Here is a 17734-nt window from a genome sequence, read left to right on the forward strand (position 1 = left end):
TAATTATGAAAATATAATTCACTATTTTAATATCATATACATAAATAAATAATAAATACGATAAAATAAGAAGTAATTATCATTTATACTTTTTTAATATATATAATGACAAAAATAATAGACATAAAATAACTTGATTCATCTTGGCTTTTATAAAATTTGGCATTTAGAATAAATTCATTACAATGAATGCATTATAAAAACAAAGCATTTGTACGTAATTAATTATTCGTTGTATTAATAGCTTTGAATAACACTTGTAATAAGTAATACGAGAAAGCTTCTACAAAAAAAAAAAAACAATTAAACTCCTTTACAATACGATTGAAATTTTAATTCATGTAAACTTTTTTATAATACTAATATAACGAAATATAGATTTTTCGCATAATTTTTGTGCGTGTTATTGCCATTGTGCTCAGCGCCGCCCTGTTCTTTATATTAGACTTTCTGAATAATTTTCGCGATTCACACGGAATGAAAAATGAGCCAGTGGCAGTATATTTTTTTTTTATTTTCCGAACGTAAGAGAGTGCATCTCCGTCCAAGAAACTTTCCATACATAAAATACATATTTCGTTTCATTGTATGCTTTATTAGGGAATAAATGTCCCCCATCATTCTTTTTCTCTTTTTATTAGGATTATTGCTGTGCACTTATGCATTTTAAATCAAAAGTATTTCTTTTTAATAAATTACATAATGCTGTAGCAGTAAGTAGGAGAAAGGAATTAGTAAAAGCTTCAAAATTTTGTAAATGCTTGAAAATTGTATAAAAAATCCCATATTAAAACTGAATTATTATCTGCTGTATTGCGCTGGATTTAGATAAAAAATATAAGAAAAATAATGAAAAATAATAAATTTTGTGTATCTTTTCAAACTAGCAATTAATAAGAGAAAAATAATTCGTTACTTATATAGATCATAGAGCTCGAATATATGTAGATATATATATATATATATATATATATATATATGTGTGTACGTATATATAGTTTATGCATATATTATATAGACCTGTTCTTTGAATGACATGTTCATAAGTTCATCAAACTTTGCGAGAAGATGGAGAATTAGAATAATGAAATAGAGAAGTAATGATTGTAAGAATTGATAAGTTGAAAGATTGACTAAAATGTAGTTATTTGTAATTTTTACTATGTGCCTCTTGTAGAATTATAAAAACACTTAGACATTAAGAGACTTTATGAATAATAGAAAGTTGTATTCTCATTCGTTATTATATATAATTTACGCCGCTATGCAAAGTGAGAGGAAGACTGCCAACTTGTGCAAAGCCGTTAATTGAAAAAAGCAATTGTGAATTTATAAAGTAGTAAATAAAGCTATTTCTCCAAAAATATATTTATTTTTTGTTATTAATTTCATCGTACTATTTACAAATTAAATACTTACCTGCGATATTTCATATTAGTGAAATATTTGGAAACATAAAATTATATTTAAAAATATATAAAAAACAAATACCATAGTCACGTTACACCTTCAAATGTATATGCACAGTTATAAATTCTATTAACTACGTAATAATATATAGTTTATAAAATCTACAGCTGATAATTTGTAAATTAGAAATAGGGAAATTATTAAACAACGAATAATTTCATTTGATACTCATTATTATATTACGAACCTCCAATTATGAGAAACAATATTTTTTTAAATCTACTTCAAATATTTATTCCAACGGTCTTCGTTATAATCGAATAAAAATAACTAATAATTCTAAAAACTTCAATTCAAATCTCTTTCATAAATAATAGATTATTAAATATTGATTTGTAAAATCAAAGCTAAGTGTAGATACGATGCTAAAGCTCGAATCGTATACGTAGTGAAAGTAAGTAGAAATTAATTTTATCATACTGTGGAAGGGTTGAGTTCATTGTACCGAATAAGCCGGCGTCATTCCCAATGTGTATATAACTACGTTAAAGCAAATTCATTATCGACAGTAGCCTTGCCATTACTCACCGGTTTCCCCAGTCGACCTTGTTGATTATCTGCAACTTGAGCTCGCGAGTTTGATCGGTAGTGAGGGTGCCGGCTAGTAACTGGCGCCTCCACTCCAGCAGCTCGCACATCACTTTCCGAAGGGTATTGAACTTGTAGGTCTCCCGATCCTGTGGAACAGAGCCCATTCAACTTACATTCAACTCGTCAATGCTGAATTATACGAGTCCAAGTGCCGATTCTGTCGCGCGAGCTTTTTGTTCAGCAACAGATTCTGTCTCATGATTTTAGAAAATTGTTTAGATACTTTTTGATACTTTTATAGCATTTATGGCAGAAACTCACTTTCGACATATGGCTTCGTTGGTACTCCTGGATTTTACCTCGAAATTAATTATCGCATTTAAAATAGTGTCTAGGAATAACTGAATTTTATTGAATGTTTATTCATTGTTAAGCTAAGTGAACAAAAAATAAATGTCTTTTGATAATAATTATAATCGCATTTTATAAGACACATTTTAATAGTATATGTAGAATAGAATACATGATGTAGGAAAAAATGTATACGGTAGAACGAAATTATATTTGCGTCATTATTATTTTTAAAAATAAACTCTTCTTCGATCTATTGGTCCATGATATACTTGTATTAAAGTGACTAGTGTTTGCTTTCATCCATTAGTTCACTAAACTTATTCAAAGAAAAGATAATACTTAACTTGGATAATTCACATTCCCGACAATTTCATAATTAAAACTCAAAAACATATCGCATTCCTAATAAATATTCTTTGCCATCTCAATAATTTGACGCGATATGCTTTGCAACACAAATTCTGATTATGTGATTATTATTATAAAGAATGGCATAATATACAAACCACGAATAGCCTTTTCCAAATTCCGCCCCATTCTCGCAACACTAGTGTTACTTCTCGGACAACAGGATCCTCCAAAGGAATGACTGATTCGAATAATCCTTCGTTTTCGATTTTGCATGATTTTAAATGCACGTAAGAACTTGGGAATATCCCCTTTACAGCCCGATTTTTTATAGAGAAACCTCTGTACCATCCTGCAACAAAAATAATTCTTCGTCATTTAAAATATTTATTTTACTTGTCAATAAACGTTACCTCACTCTATATTAACATGTGTTTGAAATTTTTGTAAAATTGTTACATCTAATGTGTAAACCTAATGTATATTATTTACAAAATTTATTTTTAAAAGCCGATAATAATCAATTTCTTTATAAAATTGTATTTATCCATGAGTCTTGAACAAATTGAAGTCTATTTATATATCAAATTGTTATATATCAAAATATCATCTAAATTATAAATAAGATACAAATATTTTGGCTCGATAAGGATTTAATTATGAAATACTAGATTTAAAGATTTCACTCACAAACAAAAAATAATCGTATTAATCAATATATATTTAATTCAATACGAAACTTTAAGAACACTCAAATATTTAATATAGTCCTTAAGTATATATGTATTACTTATGTTTATATATATATATATACATATATACTTAAGGACTATATTAAATATTTGAGTGTTCTTAAAGTTTCGTATTGAATTATATTTAATTAAGCTAACGTTTACACTAATTAACTTAACTACACGCGTATTATTGAATTGTATAAATATGAACTAAGAATTACAAATTTAAAAAAAAAACACTGCAATTTCAGAAAAATTTGAAAATTATATTTCTTTTTTTCTGCTAATTTTTATTATACAGACGTTTTATTTGTCTGGTAATAAAAAAATTACATTTCCAATATTCCACTATTTTACAATTCATAAATTATTAACCGCCAAGTTGGAAAAATGTCATTAAGTCAGTTATTGATATATAATAAATATATCGATTATATATAAAATTGTATTAAATATATTAAATATATATAATATATATTATTAGTTATTATATTAGTTATTTCAAAGTTGAAGAAGTATAGCTATGGTATGTACGCTCAACTCCCAGCTTTTCCTCTTTTATTGGAATACATATCTTTTAATGTATGAGTTCATGGAAGTAAAATTTTTTAAATTTCTTTTTATGCCATTAAGATTGTAAATTACATCATGGAAAAATTCTTCAACAAGGCATTACACAGTTCCAGCGAAAAGCTTTCGCTCCGCAGATGAGACATGATCAGGCAGTTGAGGATAAACATACAATACCTGAGCACTCTTCCAGGATCTGCAGGGTTTCGCCGATTTCAAGGGGCAGGCCGTAGCGCGTGTCGCCTCGCCAGTTGTAAATGGCTGCAACAGAAAGAGCAAAGGGAAACCATTAAAAAAGCAAGAGCAACAATTACCTTGAAACTAAATTTGTATGCATAGGAGGCCCGGTACGTGCTAGACGCCGTTTAGTGAGGGGCCGCCCGTCGTCTGTTCTCGGTATCCAAATAATTTTTAATCGGATGCCTAATTCGTTAAAGTAAAGTGAACTGGGCTTTCGACGAAGGGGACGAATAATCACGAAAAAATCTGCACTCCCGATGGTCCTCGGCAATAATTGCAGTCGTCGTCGCTTGAGCGGTAGACGAAATTGTAGGAATTAGATAACGCAATTGGAAAATGAGATGAGCCAACGGCCAAAAGCTTTGTTGCCTCGGTCGATTGAGGCAACAATTAATACCAATTTTGTATGTAGAAAGGAAATAATCCTGTTTCCACATGTGTTCATGCTTAATGCATGCGCAACATAAAAACGACGTAGCGTCCCTTTTAGGTCTTGGCGGCAGTGTTGCTTACCTCTTTAAGTGCGCTCAACTTTTAATATTTTGTCCTCTTTGTTTTCAGAATGTTGTATCTTAACGATATAAAATAATATGAAATCATGATAAATAGTGTCTGCGTTTAACAATTAATGTAAAGATTTTAGATATTATATTAATTATTGTAAATTTAAAATATTTAGATAGAAATAACATTAAATTATAATTACTGTGCAATTCCATTCGTAATTGTACTTGAATCTATGAATTGAAAACGATAATTGTTTTTAACTGAAGTGATATTTTTTAAACCATTTAAATCATTTCGAACATGGATAATGGTTGGTTGAAAAAAAAACCATCAACACTTGAAATATAAAAGATATTAACAATAATTGACAATCGCGTCTGCATTATTAAAATTAGATAAATTAATTATTAATGATTAGTTATATCATTATCATGCATTATTCTATTGTATCGAAAGTGCATTAATTTGAAGCTAATAAAACGAATATTAATTTTTTTTTTCAGAAATAAAAAACAGGTTTTTTTTTTTTGTTTCATATGTGTGGTATCAATGAATTCGAACCTTTTCAGTTACACTTAATATTGGTAACATAATATTTCCAAGTTGGTATTACATACTATTTTTTCTATATATTCCTGTGTTAAATCTTGTTTTATATTATTAAATGAGATGTTTTTATTATTTATTATTATATTTAAATAATAAATTCTTATGCATAAAAGAAATTTTCAGAAATTATAAACTCGATACAAACATTCAAATTTCAGATACTAATTTTCTTCTTTCCAGTTAAGTTCTTTTTAATTTTGCACTCAAAATGAAATAATAGTAAACCGATGTATTGTTAATTTAATATTTAAAAGCTATTCTATTTTTTTGTTTTTCTTACATCGTTTCTCGGAATGGAAATAAAACTCTTCAATTCACAAAAAAATCAAAGTTCCGAATTTATCTTTTGACTTTTTATTAAAATATACAGAATGACCATCTCAACAATAAAAATCAATACTTTTATAATTGATGTTACTGCTTAAAAAATATATTCAAATTTTATCTATTTACCTCGTATATAATTTTTCATAATATGTAAAACTTTTGTAAATAAAAATGATATGTGCATTTAATTAAAATTACTCTTACTCTTCAGCAATAATTATTTAATTTTTATTGCTATTGAACGTTAATAAGACAACGTGAAAGGAAAGTTTGAGACAAGGCATTATTATTAAAAATATTCTTAAAACGTTTTCATTTTGTTTTTTAAACTTTTTTCATCTGTTAGCTACATTGATTATCATGTTGTTTAAATAAAGCATGAAAAGTAGGAATTTAATTTAAGAGAATACTATAATGTTTTTTTATTTTTCATCAATATAAGATATAGTTATACTTTTAAAGCAGTACAATCGTACTCTTAAAAAGTGCCTAAAATATTCTTCATCGGAAGAAGTCGGTGGGGGTAAAAGCATCAGTTCTGACGACAAAGAAGAAATCTCCATACAGTGATCGAGAGCGAGAGAGAGAGAGAGAGAGAGAGAGAGAGAGAGAGCGGAAACGCGCCACAATGCGCATATGATATGAGCTTCCGGTCGTTGCGCGACACGCATCCCAATGGGTCGAGATGATGCGACGCATGCGAATGCGCAGGAATCTGCGAACTCTTCCGGAACATCGTATCCTGTCTCGTAAGTATTCTAAAAACACGTGTGAGGGTGCGGGTAATCGTGAAAGACGCGCAAGTCAATATTTTCCTTTCGCTCTGATTGTAATCTATTTTGGCGAGTACTACATGTGCGCTTATCACAAAGAGGCTCGCATTCCCACGGAAGAGATGAGATATCAGTTGAGAATGAATATCTAGATTACTTATGAAAACAACGGAATAGTTCGTATGACTTGTTTTTGATTCCCACACTCAAGATCCTTTTACAAAAGCCATTGATTGTTTATGACCATTAATAGCTGTTGTCGACAAGAAACGTCAATTTTTTCCGATTTGTCGAGTTCTTTTATAAATTTTGGAATGCACTACGTCAAATCTTACTATTTTATTTTATGAAATGTTTTCATCGCCTGGTAGGATTTCCTTTTTACTTATAATATAATGAATGAAAAATATTGGGATGTTATGTATTATAAGTAGGCAATTATTTACTTTTAAAATGACCAGTAAAAGATATTCATTTATGATTTATTCGTTGACCCACACGTCAACAGGATTTAAACTTAACCTGAATACAAATAATTTTAGAGACAATTTCTGTAGCTATTGATAGAGGTATTCATGTTTATCACAATGAAAATCACTTTCCATTGTGTGATAAGCATTTTACTGTCGTCGGCAGCTTATTATTACATGACTATTGATTAAAAACTACGTTGCACTATTATGTTATTATTCAATTTTAATCTCAATTTGTTAATTAAGTGTTTCTCGCAGTTAATCAATTTTATATTATATAAAACTGACAGTAATACTTTCATGTATGTATTTAAAATTGAATAGTTTAAAATTACACGCTATTTAAGCGTTTTTTCTTAATGTATCTAAATTCAATGAATTTATTTAAATTTATAATTACAAGTTAATCATTAAAATTTTAAAAGAAGGCTAGAATAGTTAATTATTTGAAAATAATTAATTAAAGGAAATTTATTACACAGAAAGAATATTACTTTAATTAAAAAATGAATTATTAATTGTTTAATGGAGTAGTTTTCTCATTACACATTTTATTTCTTGATAAAGGTTTATGTGGAGTCGTAAACATTGTTTTCACAGAATAATTAAACACAAATTAATAATTTTTGATAATTATACATTAGATGTAAAATACTTGTATAACTTTTACATTATTTTATAGCAAATATATTATAATGTTTTATTGTAATTCGAGTAGAAAATATTAACCACATTCTCTTTAATTCTCATTCTTGTTCAAATTCATCATGCAATCATTGATCTAAAATTGTATTTTCTATTAAGATCATGCTTTTTTCAATATTTACTTTATTCTATACTAATATAAAATTAATAAATATAATTAATTATTTAATTAAGGAATCAAATAATTTAATCTTTCAAGGAATTGGAAATATTTATTGTAAGGTATTGAAAAACAAAATTTAAGGGTGCATTAAGAAAGATTAATACCGTTAAAGACTATGTAAAGTTTAAACCAAGGAGTTACATTGTACTCAAATAAAACAAAATCACATATCAAGATAACATTTCATCGAGCTGCAAGAGACTTTCGCGCTGAGACTCTTGTTTCCTTTTCGCAAAGAAGGCCATTAGGTCGATTGGCTATTTTCCAACTACTCGATGTAACCGCAGTTCCCAATACAAGTTGCGCTTAAATAAAGAAAATTGAAATTCGTAATGAAAATATTTTAAGATCAATTGAAAAAAAAGTAATCATATTTAGCAATGGTTTTAAAAAAAAATTTATCAATAAAATGTCAACGAATATAAACCAATAATAAAATTATAAAAAATATATAGTTCACATCTTAAGATTATTATTGAATTCATAAAATGTTGAAATTATTTCTTATTATTTAGATAGTCATTAATAATTTTTTATATATAAGACAAGTACACATTTAAAATTTTTTATTTTATTTCATAATTTGAGACTAAATTATGATAATTAAGCATTATATTATTCAAAATAGTAAAACTAAAATGCAATATATAATCTCAAAAGTTAATACTTTTATAAGGTACTAATAATTAAGAGCAGAAGAAATATTATATGATATGTTATCGTATAATATAAGATATTATGTAAAAAATATTTGTAATTAAAGTTTCATGCATCTCTGAACAGTAAGCACAATTTTTATTATCCCTTAATATTAATTTGGTTAATCTAAATTATAATAATTATATTTAAACTTACTCTCAATATAAAATTACGCATAAATTATTTAAATATTTACAGATATATATTAATAATATATAACGTTTTAAAGTATATTAGAACTTTTATTTAATTTCATGACGATCAGACTTTTTCATGAAGATCAAAAAATGGTATTTAATTTTTACTATAATTATTGAATACAAAGAAGAATAAGAAAGTAATTATAGTAAGTAACTTTTAGAAAACACTATTGAAAATCGATTGATTTTTACCTGATGATAGTTTATCTACAAAATTTGTTTACATCTCATAAATAATATTCATTAAACAAGATTAAATAAATTATTATATAAAAAATACAGTTAAAATAAAATTTTTACTATATTATGATTCCTAATTATTTGAGGGTAATATACAAAATTCTGCTATGTATATTTTAATTTTTTTGTAATATACGATCGTATTTAAATATTTTTAAAATGCATCCATCAACGAGAAGTAAACAAATTTTGTACATAATACCTTTAGATAATTAAGAACGGTTTTTCAATTGTAACATATATATACGTGTGTGTGTGTGTGTGTGTGTGTGTGTGTGCGCGCGCGCGCGCGCGCGTATGTGTGTAAATAAATATTTATATACACTAAAGTGTTATTTTATTTTAGACAGAATAAAATATTTTATCTATAAATCATAATTCCTTTGAAATAATGAATCACAAAACATAATCAAATGTATTGATAACAATGATGATATAATTATGAGTTTTATTAGTTTGAAAAAATATGATATTTGATATGAATCTTTATAATATTATCAAAGTTTAAAAACGACAATTATCTAATCAACTTATTAGTTTAATCTAAGGAGTTTGGTACAAAGAAGTTTAAATATTACAATTTAACTGCTTAAATTTTGATTAAAACGGTTGAATGCATTTCGTTTGAATATATGAAATTCAAGTAGTAATAGTTACATGAATATGTAAAGAAATGAGTTGATTATTTCAGCTAATGATTTATTATTTCATTTATAATAATTTTGAAATCGTATAAGATTTAAGAAATATATAGTTTACAAGAAAAACCTTTAAAAAATACTATTATTTTATTTAAATTTTATTTAAAAGAAAAATTTTTAATAAATGAGATCTAAATCTATGTAATGCATACCATTATTATAATCGTAGCTGTAAATTTCGGTACAGTTTTCTGTTACTTCAAAAAATATTCATGTTTAGAAACGATAGTTAAATATTCTATATCTAAATCTAAAATTAGCTGATAAGGCAATGTGAATATTATAAATAAAATAGTTGAAAATAGCTACTAAATTTATTATCAAAAATATTAAATAATATCTATTTTACGTATTTTACTTTTTTTTGCATTTTATGTATGATTAGATTATTAGCCCAAGCGTCTTTTAGTAATGATTATTATAATAAATATATTTACTTTTTTTTTCTCGTATTAAAATACGAGTTTAGTATTTAGAAAAAAATATTTATTTTTAAAAAGATAGAACTGTACTAATGCACTTATGTAGCTAATGAAAAATCATTTATTAAACTCTAGGGCAGATAACTGCAAATTTTGTTTTAAACAGTAAATAACGGAGTAAGAAAGAAAAAACGCCATACCGATATGGTCAGCCGAGTCGAGATGCACTCTACTTTACCTATAATATAAGTAAATATTAAACATCTAAAACTGAAAATGAATGGAATTCAATGAAATATATTGTTTTGTGATTTATTATGCACTATTATAATATTCAAATGTATTTTTTAAACGTTGGAAATTATTCATATTTTGCCTCGAATATGGTATATGGTAAATATATAATAAGCATAGATTGAATTTCCATGCATATGCTGTCGACTCTAATTCGAGATGTATCATTAATGCACTTATGGTCATTTGTCGAAAATTTTTCTTCGCAAATATTAACTTTTTGTCATGCAGCAATAGATTTTGAACGTCGAGGTCGGTTTATCCTCCACATGACGATCGCTTTAAACGATGAAAAATCAAGGGATAAGGCATGATTATAGGACGATTCTATACAATCTCGCTGAAGCTTTCATTAACTTTATTTTCAATGAAATAATGCCTTGAACTGTTTCTCTTCTCCGCAATGTAAAAATATTTTAAAGTTATTTTATCGATAGCTAAAAATTTATCGATTTAAATATTTATTACAAATATTTTTAAAAATTCGCGCACCATCAAATAATATTAATATGCTAAATATACGAATATTAGAGAATGAAAATTGCAAGTATTTCAAATTATAGTTTAAATATTCATTTTAAATATAGTAATAAAAAGAAAATAAGAGTACCTTTATTCCCATATAAAACAGTGTATTATTGATGGTATTATATACTTCACCAGCCATAAAGACCATAGATTAATAAATAATTTCAATTAATAAGAAATATTTTGATTTATACAAAGTAACAATGTTCCATATACCATGAAAATTTGAACGTATCTTGATCTATTAGAGAAAACTTTTCAACTTTAAAATTTTAAAGATTTTACTTATTAAATTGTTTACAACTTTGTCAAGCTACCATATTACAGATAATTAGCTCGTTGAATAAACAAAAACAATAAATAAATTTATGTGAATAATCTTTTTAATCGGAACAACATGTTTAATTTTTGATGTGGAGATGTAGGAGATGTGGAAATAAATAAATGAACTGTAAATAGCCTAAAGATGGTATATGTACACTTGTCGCTGTTCTCAAATGATTAAACAAAAAATCACCAGAGGGCGCGTGATTGATGCTATCTATAATTGTTTACAGCTACAATGAAAAAATTCTTCAGTATGTTATCATACAAAGGAAAAAGAGTGAATGAGATAGAGGCAATTAGAATGAGATGTAATATCACAATTTGAAAATGTATAGACATTAAATTGTACATTCATTTTTAAAATAGTGCCTAATAGCAATAGGAAAATAAAATTCGTAGTCTAGTTTTGACATAGAAGATTATAATTTTGCAAAAGTACCATAGATGTAACATTTTTATTTGAGTATTTTAGTTAATATTTTGAATATATGTACATTTTAATTATTTAAATGCATTAAAAATCGTGCTTACATGAAAAATAAGATATTTTCTATTTAATATATTCGGGATAAATTTGCTAAAAACAAGAACAAAATTATTTTGTTAAATATTAAATTACGTATTAAAACTGAAAATAAATGTTTTATTTTCCATTCTTTAAGCATTTTAATGATTATAACAGTAATATAAATAATTTTTTATTAAGTCTTAACGCTGTATTTATTTTTTTTATATAATAAATTTGATATGAAAACTCATATTAACGCATACACAATTTTTAAAATTGCTTATATTTACAAGAAATTTGAATTATTGTTTATGATAAATTCAAAATATATAAATATTGAATAAAAAATTTCTTACTACAATTTTTTTTTAAGGGAATTATTATTAATGTTTTCTATTTCCTGTAAAACAGTCATAAACAATTATATCATTCTTGTTTAATATACCACATTTAACTAAAAAGGCTATAATTAATATATTCCTAAAGTAAATTCATTGAAATTTGCAGACTAATAATTTTATTGTAATACGATCAACAAAAAATCTGTAATAATTAAAACGATCAAATATTTTAAATTTATAATCCTTGAAAATATCTGGCAAAATTCAATTATACAGAAAAAATATCTTAGTGAGTTTCAAAAGACTTAAAAAAATCAAAATTGAAGTTGTTCTAAGAACTATTTTTCATAAAAAAAAGTCACTAAATTGTTGCAACTTTTCGTATCAATAATTGATTACAATACGACTAGATTTAGTAGTCAATATTCATTTAGATAAGAACTCGAATAGTTAATGTTGCACATCCTGATTTTAGTTACGGTATGATACCAGCCACCTCGTTACATCTGAGTAGTTATTTCAAATTAATTGAATATTTGTAATGAAAAACAATTTATCAATGTTATTATAGAGTAAAGCTTATTGAAAATTAATTGTCAGTATCTAACAAATGCATATTATAAAATTTAACCTTTTCACAGCCGCTATAATGTTTGCACATGTCCTACCAATGGACGTATTTAATCGTATTTTAATCGATCTTAATATGATTCCCTATTACATGTTGCCAAAACTGAGGCTTTTAATTACATTGTATCCTCAATTATGAGATACGAGATAATAAAAATATGTGGTTATTATTTTAAATAACATAATTATGTCAAAATAATCAGGTTAACTTTTATGAAAATGTTATTTTAAAATTAAATTTATAAGTAGAAGTATACAATTCAAATAATTATCCTTTTAATTATTTCATGAAATGAATACTTTAAGGTGTGGCAATCTACTGTATACGATCTATTTTATATATTAATGAAATGTATTTTAGTAGTATATGATACTAATCCTAGGCGTGTTTTAGTTTCTGGTAAGGATCCAATAGTCAAGAACTTTTCCTTTTATATCGTTTTATGGCAAAAACGAACAAGTGACCGGATTAGTCAACTGCGTTTGACCTCCATAGCCACTTACGTATAGACAGTTAGTTGTTACACTTCTATAGATGCATTTCTACAATTATAAAGTTACTGAAATCATCGATAATTGGTTGGTTGGCGTTTTAATCAATATTTACAAGTGATTTTCTCCGTTAATATTTATGCGTATATTCTACTGAGGTACTATTAAATTACAGCCAACAATATCTATTTAAAAAATAAAAAACTGAAAGTTTGGATTAATACATTTAAATTAAATCAATATCCCACTATTTTCTCATCAACAACTTTTCTAATTTCTAAAAACATTTAGTTTGAGACATTGACATTTATTTTTAACTCTAATTAAGTCTTTTACTTTTTACTTCATAATTATAATTAGCAAATAAAACTTTAATATAGTATTTACTCAATGGATATAATTTTATGGATGTACAAAACAATAAGGAAATTTTTATATTATTATTATTATTTTTATAGATTTTTATCATCCAAAAATTTATATGAATCAGAATTAATGAATTGTTATGAAAATTTATTGAAAAGGATTGATTATTGGTTCATTGATACAAAATTTTGATATTACTAACGTAATATAATAAATAAAAATCTTATTAGCATAAATAGTTCAGAAACCTATTACAAAATGAAAAATGTAATAAACATTGTATACCTAATTACTTGCATGTACGAGAATTTTTTTAAATGTCATGCATCCAATGAGTTTCACTTAATTTCTAATCCATTTAAATGAAAAGTATAAAATATAGGACAAAAATAATACACGAATCTCTTTTCTATCCAAATTAATTTTTCATCCAAATTTTTATTAATAACTAATGAATGAATCGACAAGTATGTAAAGCAACACCGTTAACCCGAACTTAATAACAGACTAAGAAATGAAGCGTCATTTAACATTCCATGGTCCCTTCTACCAGAAAGCCATCCCCTCTCAAAGGTTCGATCCTTGAGAGTACTTGCTAAGGACGCGCGTACGCCTATCTCAGATATACAATGCTATCATGGACGTAGACACATCTGGTTCTCATGATGTTCCTCTCCATCTCACTCTAATCATCGCAACGCTGATTCAGCATCACAACAATGCAACGGCGCAGAAGCCCCATCCCTTTTCTGAACGATAATCGTTATCGTAGCTCACGTGTCCTAGCATTTTTTGTCGATTCAGCTTTGTTTACGATCGCCCTACGAACTCATTTAATCGAGCGTAATTAACGATTGCACCAGAAATTCTGTAAACGTCGTTCGCACCTGTAAACCTCCCGATCAATTTCAGTTTTAGGAACACTTAATGAGAATTAAACTTGGAATTAGCGACTTCATTAACGAGGCTAGATTTTCCACGTAAACTAGAATTATTTCATGATGTACGTATTATGCCAGAAGAATTTGGAATCGGAAACCATCTAAACTTGGTCTCAATGAATTTTCATTATTCAAATATTTTTTACGCAATCGACATAATTCCATACCTTTCTTAAATTTTGGTTAAAAGACTTAGCGAGAGTACGTCTTCTAATCATCATATATTATTTAATATATTATAATATAATAATGTTTTTGTTAATATTGCAAATATTACGAATAAAATAACATTTATTTTAAAATAATTTAAAAAATTTATATTAATGACTAGTCGATGTATAGATTTTAACTCAAAAAATATTTTAAACGCTTTATTTTTTTAATTAATTAATTTTGAATTTGAAATTGTAAATAAGATAAATCTTACAAGTTAATTAACTATTGATTTCCATATATTTTTTATCACCAAGATAACATTGGATGTTTTTAAGATAACATAAACTATAAGATAATATATTATAAATATCATAAATGAAAATTAATTAAATATTCGAAATTATTTTAAAACATAAATTGATTGATCCATGTACGAAAATACTGTAATTCATCTTTATTTTAAATCGTTATTTATAAAAGTTTCGTTATTTCATTCTTTCCTCAATAAACTTAAAACAATAGTTATATAAAACAATAATACTTAATGTAACAAAATAATAATAAAAATAAAACAGTATTGTCAAACAATTTCATATTTCTTTTTATTTTAAGAAATGTAATAAAACACCATTACACGAAGAAATAATAAATCAACTTTCATTCTATTAAAAGCTTAAGTTTAATTAAAACATCTTTTCCACATGAAGGTCAACAAATATACAATTAAATATTTTCAAATAAGTAAATTGCATTTAAAATTATATTCTAATACAAAATTATTAATATTATACTAATCTAACAAATTTCATATAAGAAATACATTTATAGGTTATTGAAAACAGCTATATATATATTAATATATAAACAGAATCATATTATACTCTAACTGTATTAACTTAACTGCAGTAATTGAAAAGTAAAATTAAAATTATATGAATAGTTAACTACATTTAGAAAATACTTGGTTAATAGAAATTTCAATTTTTGTTTATTTTCTAACTTTATATCACCTATTTTTAATGTAAGGGATGTATATGTTTAGTATAATTATCATAATATTTCTGTAATTCATTGCAAAGCTTAATTTATGTGTCCGCATGCTAATCATTCAATATTTTCATTATTTCTTCGCTTTGACAATGCAATACGCTCCCCATAGTAGCGACTAAGCAGTCGCGTGAGATCCTAGTTATACGATTTTCAGTGGCATAGGCCATCGTTTTTCAAGATCAAGTCCACTTATTTCACCACATACATATTTACCCGACGATTCACACAAGCACGTCGCACACGTTCTTATATAACATATATAAAACTCGTAGAGTCGAAGCACATTCTTGTCGGTGAGGGCTTTGTTCGGCGAGGAGCGTCCTTCCCACCCTAGAAACACATTAATGCGCTTCTCCACCTTCCACCCGCACCCCCCTCGTCGTCCGACGGATCGACAGTTTTTCCGTTCATTCGACTCTTCGTCATAAGTGCGCGCTACCCTTGCGAGTTTTGGAACTACGGAGAAAATCGAGAAGCATAAAGGGTCATACTGTGAACAATAACAGACGTATTTTCAATAGTGTTTTTTCCTTTTCTATTTCTATATCGCTCTTTGTTTATTTCCCTTTCCGTATTACCCTTGATATTGTTCATACACCCTGGTGCGTGCACATTTCATCTACATCATTCAGTCATACTTTTAATTTATTTTAAAGAATAATGAATATTTTCATTATCTTATTGAGTAGTTATTGAAAATATTAATAGTCTTTAAAAATAACTGAGCGTAAATTATAATAGTATTTATTTAATTCGAAAAACTGATTTATGGTTAGTATTTTAAAGATTATTTAATTAATACTTAGAAATTATTATTTGAAGAATATTCAAAAGTTATTACAAGAATTTGAAGAATATTCAAAAGTTAGCTACACAAAGAATTTCAATAAAGATTTTATAAGATGCATTTATGCGCATACTACTATCAGAACCAAAATTTATTCAATTATTACAGTGAATAGTATTTGAAAACATTACAGTGCCGCTAGTATGTCAAAAAAACTATATTGTTCTAACTTTTACTGCACCATCCGTTACGAGCAGTAGAGATAACGATTCAATAACACACTAACAAAAGCAATTATGAATTAATCGTTTAAATGTTTTAATAGCAAATATCAATAAATACAATTAATAGAAAAATAATGTAGTTTTCCTATTCGCATCTTCATCGTATTAGGTAAAAAATATATATTATTATGTTGTTGTTATTATTATTATTATTATTATTATTATTGTTGTTGTTGTTGTTGTTATTATTATTATTATTCTAAAAAAAGCAAAATTTCAATTTTAAACTTATAAAATTTAAAATATAATAGATTATAATACTCGTATAAGACAAGTTATTTAACGTATTAAATGAAATATTTATTTCGGTAAAATATGCCCGAGTGATAAATATAATAGTATTTGCTACATTAATTTATTCGAATGTTATAAATCAGTAAACTAACCTATAAGTTTCCCTTTCAATTGTACCTGTTTTTTGTGTACATAAATACAATCTATTTACGAAGTAAAAGAGAAAAAAATGTTCACCTTGATTAAAACTAACGCGATAATTCGTAGAATGGGTCGAATGGAATAAATGAAAAATAAACGATGAATCTATCGTCTATAGTAGCAATGTAAGTTCAATACGAAATGCATTTACATAAATATTGAATTTCAAATTATTCCAACTCTGCGAAGATGCGTATTCGTCTAATTATATCTATATGCATATCAAATTATGAAATATAACTGTGACTCGAAGAATATTTTGGAAAGCCATAAGCCAAACATGCGATAATAATAAGTATGTTTCTTCCGATTAGCTAGAGTAACTTCGCTATTCAATTAAAGTAAAATACATTAAATATGAGCTTATGTGTATATTGTTGCTCGCGAGCGCTCGGAAAACTGGACTAATTTGGCATTGGGTGACGACAAAGAACTTTTGCTAAGATCATTCGACGGTTTACACCGCAGGCGCTCGACCCTCTATGCGCCCAACAATGTTATAGGCTTGGTACAAGGGTAAGCCCCTCGG

General features: G+C 26.4%; 1 protein-coding gene across 1 annotated transcript in view; it reads right to left on the reverse strand.

Moving 5' to 3' along the window:
* The window catches only part of spg (dedicator of cytokinesis spg), a 118404-nt gene that overhangs the window by 84918 nt on the left and 15752 nt on the right, over positions 1-17734 (reverse strand). The window contains exons 2-4 of the mRNA XM_011497544.1: positions 4185-4268; positions 2862-3055; positions 1999-2147 (exon numbers count right to left, since the gene is read on the reverse strand). Coding sequence (XP_011495846.1) covers positions 1999-2147; positions 2862-3055; positions 4185-4268 — 427 coding nt within the window. The remainder of the gene's footprint in view (positions 1-1998; positions 2148-2861; positions 3056-4184; positions 4269-17734) is intronic.

Source organism: Ceratosolen solmsi, unplaced genomic scaffold, assembly GCF_000503995.2.
Source record: "Ceratosolen solmsi marchali unplaced genomic scaffold, CerSol_1.0 scaffold47, whole genome shotgun sequence".
Lineage (NCBI taxonomy): Eukaryota > Metazoa > Arthropoda > Insecta > Hymenoptera > Agaonidae > Ceratosolen > Ceratosolen solmsi.